The sequence below is a fragment of the Morone saxatilis genome, unplaced genomic scaffold (assembly GCF_004916995.1).
Source record: "Morone saxatilis isolate NCDOM2014 unplaced genomic scaffold, NCSU_SB_2.0 Contig16, whole genome shotgun sequence".
Taxonomy (NCBI): Eukaryota; Metazoa; Chordata; class Actinopteri; family Moronidae; genus Morone; species Morone saxatilis.
The window spans coordinates 4098706-4106682 of NW_023339718.1; the positions used below are offsets into that span (position 1 = coordinate 4098706).

The window sequence follows — 7977 nt, forward strand, 5'->3', positions numbered from 1 at the left end:
ACTGTTAACTAGGTTATCTTATAATATATAATATATAAAGCTGCTGTCTTTGTGCACAACAACTTTAACTATAACATGATTCAGGAAGGAGGAAGTGTAACTACAGGAAACCAGCAGAACATTTAAAGGCTCGATGAGTAAAACAAAAGGGCCTTTGAGATAAAGTTTAGGGCTGCAGCACTTACTTGATTAGTTGTGAGCTATTACATTAACTGCCAATTATTTTGGTTGTCAATCATTTAGAGTTTTTTTTAAAGAAGAAAATGTCCAAATTCTTTGCTTTCAGCTTTTTTAAATGTGAATATTTTCTGCTTTCTTTAATCCTCTATGGCAGCAGACAGTCTATAACTGAATCTCTTTAGGTTGTGGACAAAAGAAAAGAAAACTTTCAAGGCAACTGTCTTCATTATCTTTCTTTAGTTTGAAGTCAAACTCCCAAGTTTTGAAATAAACTAAATCATAATGATACGTTACTTTTCTTCTGTAAAAAAACATGAATCTTTAAGTCTTAGAAACACAAAAATCTATTTCAAAAGTTGTTATGCAAACATATTAAAGTGAAAAACATACGCATTATAATTTAAACATTAATTTTAACTGTAATTTCACTAAACAGATTTTTAGAAGAAAACAAATTACCCCAACAAGACATTATAGGTTGGCAAAACTTTTAGTTTATTTCAAAACTTTAGTGAAGACAGTTTCTTTTTCTTTATTTTTTTAAACAGTGTAGACTTAGGGGGAGAAGTGATCAACATTTTTCACCTTTTTCTGACACTTTATGGACCAAACAACTAATCCATAATGAAGATGATCATTATTTGCAGCTCTACTAAAGCCCTAAAAACCTCAGTGTTTGCTTAACCATCCTGTCCTCCTACCAGCCCTCCGCAGTCACATCTTTCTTTTATTTTAGGTCCCACATTGAGTCAGCGGGGCACACTTGTGAGCTCAGAGATGCAGCAGAATTTCAGTCTCCCGCTGAGGTGGCAAACCTAGTCTCTCAAAATCCTCCCTTTGAGGGTGCGCTGGCCATTCATCTGTACAGAGCAGGCAGACTTCTCTTAGGTAAACATCCTCGCTGTTCTATGAACCATTTACTTATCTCATACCTCCAGTCATTTGTGTTTGTCAACATAATAGTAGAGCTACAAGTATACTGCTGCTACCTGTCCCACAAATGTCAGGACCTTTCTGTTTTATGCCTAACCTTTACACCAGACATCCAAGTACCCTTTGGCGTTATCTTTGGCGGAACAGACATAAATGAAGATGTGAAAGTTGAGCAGAAGCGTGTGGTTATGGAGCAGGTGCTACTGAAAGCCAGGTGATGTTGCTGCAAACCGCTATTTTAACCCATTTAGCTCCAAATTGAGTTTTTTTTCTCCTTGATTCAACACATCACACCCACTTTTCTAAAATGCTCTTGGAAAAGTTTGTGAAAATTAAATGTGTTGTTTTCTTCACTGCTGTTGTTATCTGTGGAGAACTGCAGTCACAAATTGCATAATAACAATGTACATGATAAATATGTTACGTTTAGTAATATATTTAACTAATATAACGTTACTAACCACTAATAATTAGACTTACCTTATGAATCTATAATGTGTAAAAGGCCGTTTTTTTCGTGCCAGACTGTTTAGCCTCTCAGCAGGAAGAGCACAGGTGCAACTAATAACATTAATTATGGATGCGTTTCATTTAGGTGTGCCAGTTCAAGGGTGCTGTTATTGTGCATGCTCATTCATTTACACGGCTTTCATGTGGCATCATTAGTGTTATTAGTTCCACCTGTGCTTGTCTTACTGTAACAGGGCAACATGTCTGCCATGAGAAAGGTCTGTTTGAACAAGTGAATGTTTGTGAGTGTGATATACAGTCGTCTTAATATACAAGCTTTGTTGCATGTCAGACCTCTCTCTCCCCTGCTTCCTGTCTGCCTTCAGCCCTCTCCAATAAACGGCAAACAATCCCACAATAAATAGGAATCTTAGAAAATATACATATATATCAATAATAGACACTTTATTGATTATTGCTACCAAATATGCTAGTAATGTATCACAACAAGTTTGACTTCCTTTTATAGAAGTTTGATGTAGACTTAGGTGCAAGTAGGAAGTAAATGTGTCCATTTACACCTTTTAATCTAAATGGTTTAAATTAAATAAAGACAGCCTCTAATGTAATTAATTTCCATAATTCACTGCATATATGGCCTCTTTTTATAATTTGTTTTAAACATCTATTTATTGTCTTTTACAAAAAAATAGGCAATAAGATGAATAACACTGACAAACAAACATAATCTGATCAATTACAAACACAGAGACACGCCCTTAGAAACGGGTCACCTGCAAAGCCATTGTTGTCCTTTGGTACGGCGCCCCAGACGTGCGATCCTCTCTTGCGCCGCTCGTTGCAGTTTTCAGTTTTTAGACACCCATAAAAGTCAAACCCACTCATCAATGTCACAATTTACTTTACCACTTTCTTACTGTTTGGATACCGTTTACTGTGCCAGTAAATAGATCTGCTTGAATCCACTGTGATAAAATATGATCAGCCGGTTGTGCATTAAGCTGTTTTTGCCAATACATATACATATATAAAAATATATACATATATGAATGTATAAAATACAACAACAACAAAACAAAAGAAACCACCCTATTAGCTTCTGATCAGTTTGTGATCAAATCCATCATCTTTCCAAAAGTCATTCCTTTCAGGCAATATGTGACCTGTTAAAATGTAGGTATAACATTAGTCCTTTAAGTATTGTTTTAGATAAGTTATAAGAATTCCATGACTATTCAATATATTAAACGGGTACAAAGCATTTGGATCGTATTGACTAGGCTATCAAGTATCAGTGGGGAGAAAGGACTAGATCCCTGCAAGATCTTCCAGTTCCTGGAGTACTGGCATGGAAGAATGAGGCTGAGCACACGCAAGGTGCACATAAGCCTATCAATATCTTATGATGTGCTATGCCCTGGCGCCAGACCCTGGTGTCCCTGTTATCATTATGATAAAAACAGATTGTAGGGCATTCATCTAGTAAATCTAAGGGGATAGTTGCCTTCTGGGAGAACTAGGGAGATCCAGGTCTCACGACTTCAAACATCTGAATCCACGCACCTCCTGCTGTTACTGCCTTCACACACAAACCTTGATCATGAAATTCAGTCACCACTCACAGCCCGTTGGCCCATTTAGTATTGCACACTCACACGCACGCAAATTAATATCTCCCCACTGTTTTTTGCTCTACATTCCCTTTGTTTTCCTCTTTGTATTCTTGGTGTATTCATCCCTAAATCCTTTGCCTTCAAACCACAGGCGGTTTTTGTGCTCTCACATACTCAGCCTGGAGACTTTAGAGTTTTACGGTTGCTACCACTGCTTTTTCCTCTATTGTTGTCATAATTGTCATTGCTTGTAAGAAAGCTAAAACTTGCTGTCAGCAATGAAAATCTTTCTTACTCAAATGGCTTTCACAGGGGTGATAATGAAGTGTTTTCTTTTTTTATCAGATTTGCAGTTGCATTTACAAGCAAAATGAAAGAAGAGGCTGAGTTCTTTTTGGTATGATTATATTCTTTTGTATTTTAATAGGCCAACTGTTTTTATCTAAAAAGAACCGATGATGATTTGGTGCTTACAATCTGTGTCTAATGTGGCATATTCCATACCAGTTTTCCTCATTTAAAGCATTATACATATTATTTTTATGTATTAATCACTTTGTATTGCCGATATGTTGAACAGGTTGTAACGTAACTAAGAAAATGACACCATCCCCAACTTTCTCAGTTGCCTGTGGACTGATTTCTATGTGTTTCTACGTAGGGATGTGGGTCGGACTCTGGGAAAAACAAAAAGAAGTGTTTATGCCCCCGAGTGCCTCCTCTGTCATCAGTGTGCAACACTAGCTAACGTCAACTGATAAATGGAGTCCGCTGACATCTGCTAGCACCCACCACAACACAAAGTCCAAAGTCAAAGCTAACATTACTGCAAAGCTTGTGACATATATTGATATTTTCTGGTTTTATCTGGCTATCGCTATCTTGTTTACTAACACAAACACATTTCTAGCTGACGTACAAAATACTCTGAGCTAGTTTTAGACTTCCAGGGCCGGTCTGGATGGCATGCTGTTTGCAGGTTACTTGCGATTACTTAGCTAACTGTAGCCTAAGCTAAGCTGGGGATGGATGTGTCTTGGCTGCGTGGTTAATGCAGTTCACTTAACGGCCACTGGTGTCACTATTAACAAAACATTTCTGAAAATGACATATAGAACCTTTAAGTTTTACTAGAAACTGTCTGTGTGTGTCTAATTACTAGTTCATTTGTATGTTTATGACAACCTTCTATGCTGCATCCCCCACCCCCATATAAAGTTAGCAACTAACAAATCATAAGTGATAAAATAAGATATTGACCCTTGTACCAAGCTACTATGAAAAATCAAGTAGTGAGAGCAAAAGTTTGTTGTCTGCATTTTACAGCACTTCAGCAGACAGAAGGAGCCTGACAGCTTCAATAAATACAACAGGAGGGCTTTTACTATACAAACACAATATCCTGCCCTGTCCCTTAATAGTTTGGCATTAAAACAATATTACTGTGTTTTATTTTCAGATTAGATTGCCTCCGTAGGCTGCAGATTGAGGCGAGTGGCGTGCTTTATCTCTGCCATTTAGTGCTGACAGCAGGCAGACAGGACAGGCACTGAGAGGCATCGGCACGCTTTTTATTGTGACAGAAAACACACATAGGGGATGGATCTAGTGTGATAACATCCAGTCAATTTCCTTTCCATCCCCTCTGATTTATTTTGTAGCACCCCCATTATCTTAGCAACTGTTTTACTGACTCTTTTTTTAAAAGTTTGGATTCTGATTAAATATGTTTGGAGCGTGAAGAGCATTAACTGTCCTTTTCTATTGTCTGACATAAAGAGAAGGAAGCAGTAATAATCAAATGTAATTTCTATAAACAAACACTACGAGTAGTTACTGATTGGTTTAAATGACATGCATTTATGTTTTGGTACTTGTTTTAACCAGAATCCTGTGTTTTCTTTCTCTAAAGCTGTCCCAGAGCAGTAAAATCTATGTGCAGCCCCAAGGTAAGCTCTGCAGGATGAATATCCTCTCCTAATGCTGTGCATCCCTGAGTCACTATTGAAGTGTTGCATTAATCAGCGTTGACATTTTTTCCTCCATTATCATGCTGTCTGCAGTACAGAGTTGTATTTGTTCTTGCCATTGGCCACCATGCCATGTAGGACAGCCCAAATCACTCTTCCGTGTTGTTTCCCACCACTAGCCTTGTTTGGCAAATAGTGTCCCTTCATAGATTAGAGGAGAGAGCCTTTGGCCAGCTGCATGGCTGATCCTGGACCACTGGAAGCTTATATTTTATGCCTGTCAGCAGATAGTGATCACACTGAAGTGCTGTTAACGTGGACCACACAAAATAATGTTTTTAAGATGCATTAAATCTGTTTTACATACAAGTTGGATTGATCTTGATTTTTTTATACAAATACTAATATATGTGTCTAATATGAATAAAGGTTATGAAGAATATAGGATGTGATAAATGTTTCTCATTTTGAATGTCACAAGATCAGAAGGACAATTCTGAACCTAGTTCTAGATCTAATTTAATCTGTTTAACTCAAATAAATTTACTTAATGGATATTAGTATTAATCTACAGTACAAGCTTGTTTATTTGCCTGTGTTTATTTGCCTGTGTTCATTTTGAAGGAATCCAGACGGAAGTGAAAGAGAAATTCTGCTGGACTGAATTCTTGAGGAGCTCAGGTACCTTAGTTGGTTTTAATTCCAGCTATTATTATTATTTTTTTGCCTTGAGTAGAAAATATTTCCCAATGAAAGCTGTTCTGGGGAAGGTCTGCAGATCATCCAGAGTAAACAAATAAGACAGTTTTTTGAATTATTATTTTGGCTGGTGTATTGTCCCTTTCATAGCAGGACTGAATCATAAAATTTGCAATTACTCTGAGAAGTGCATACACTTTTATTTTAGCTGAATATTTTGTGCTCTTTAACAACAGCTTGTTATTGACAAGTAACTTTTTGCTCAGGCACCGAGTCAGTTTGGTCTAAGCATCATAAACATAGATGACAGTTGTGTCTCATCTAATTAGTAAGGCTATGTCTCAAACTATAGGAGGGGTAGCTTTGTGCACATCCACTTAACCTCAATCGGACAGGTGCTGGATACAGCGTTGGATGCAATAAAATGAGTTACTTCACACAAATTTAAGCTCCCTTGTAAAATAGATTTTATTGATGTGTTTTAAGAAGCTCCCATATTTGTAACTGTTTGCAATATGGTACATATAAGCCCTTTTGCCATATGCTAGACTCCATCCTTCTCTCCCTACCTACTGTGCAGTGCAGTGCAGTGCAGTGGAGCCACCTCTGGGAGCACGATAGGGAATACATTCATACACCCACACCAACCTGAAAAGTACCAGGCATATCAGAAAGCATAAATCTACTCTGTGCTTTATGCTATATGCTGTATGCTGTAGCAGAATTACACATATGCAACCTTCTCCCGTCTCGCCTGCAGTCTCCAAACTCCCATCTGAGTAGCTCAGTAAATATGCACTGTTACTCTCCACAAACAGCCTGGACTTTAAATTGGACATTGCAAGATGATGTCCATCACAGGTACATTATTGCTCATAGAGAGCACCGTTGGGTACCGAGAGGAGCAATTGATTAATCGCTCTCCAACCCCGGGCTATTTGTCACCACCCTTCACAACCGGTGCGAGTAATACTAATTGCCCACAGTCACTTCTCCATTTGTTATACTTGAAATAGGAGTCACTGCTATTGTGCTTTTCCTCAGATGTGATGAAAGCGCTGTAATCTGACTCACAGTTGACGTAAACATTGTCCCAGTTTCTGCATTTGTCTTGTCTGATGGTGTTAATTTGTAATTTTTCTTGGATGTGGATCAGATGTGTTTTAATATCGGTGTTTTTCTTGTCACAGTGTTTTTACCACAGTGCTTTAACTACACCAACACCTCACTCTGGATTTTAACTTGTGTTTGTCTGTAATATGGACGAGTTAACGCGACCCCAAGGCAGAAAGCTAGATTCAATCAAAATGATAACTTACCCCATAGTCTGAAATCTTTTAAGCAGTGTTATTTAGTTGTTATTGGGTGGTATTTGCTTTCTGCTTGTTCTGTGTCCTCGGCTTGGTTACCTTCAGTAATCAGTCTCAACACCTTTACGTAGTCATGTTATTGTTTTCTTTAAATGTAATAAGGCATTCAGTGACTCCTGCAGGAACCTGTATTCTGACATAAATGAATAATTAGCTAAATGTATATTATATAAAGGGTAGCTTAATGAATCACTGTTGGGAATAATTAGTTTATCTTTGTGTGTCATGCCAGACACCTGTCCCATCCCATATGGCAGTGGTTCCCAACCTTTATCCTTAAGGGACCCCTTTTCTATCATTTAGTAAACTGACTGAGTGGCTTATTTAATGGATATGTCATATTATATTCAAAACTGTACAATGAACCCAAATAGTAAACTCAGTAACTATAAGACGTTTGTGTAAAACGAGAGATTTGGATTATTTCCTGTTGTTGTTGTTGTTGTTGTTTCCTGTTTATACAGTTTTCTGTCTGTATTATGTATTTTTTAAATCATTTTTAACAAGCATACAGAATTACTTGCATTCTTTTTTTGACAAACTTGGAGTTTTCTTGTCCCTGACGCTTAGCCATTGTTGTATTATATAACTTTACATGGCAGTGGTTTCCAACCTGGGGATCGGGGTACTCACCAAGGGTCACCAAAGCTTCATGGGGGGGTCGCAAGGCCTTCTTGATTTTAAGGTGTGCTAGAAAACTTTAAAAATATACACAGAAGGCCGATATCTCAGCATTTGGTT

General features: G+C 37.7%; 1 protein-coding gene across 4 annotated transcripts in view; it reads left to right on the top strand.

Moving 5' to 3' along the window:
• The window catches only part of glt1d1 (glycosyltransferase 1 domain containing 1), a 21889-nt gene that overhangs the window by 585 nt on the left and 13327 nt on the right, over nt 1-7977 (top strand). For 3 of the 4 annotated variants that reach the window (XM_035658636.1, XM_035658638.1, XM_035658637.1), the window contains exons 2-6: nt 917-1068; nt 1222-1327; nt 3543-3594; nt 5110-5146; nt 5792-5848. In XM_035658636.1, coding sequence (XP_035514529.1) covers nt 917-1068; nt 1222-1327; nt 3543-3594; nt 5110-5146; nt 5792-5848 — 404 coding nt within the window. The remainder of the gene's footprint in view (nt 1-916; nt 1069-1221; nt 1328-3542; nt 3595-5109; nt 5147-5791; nt 5849-7977) is intronic. The other variant, XM_035658639.1, reaches the window with a different exon arrangement.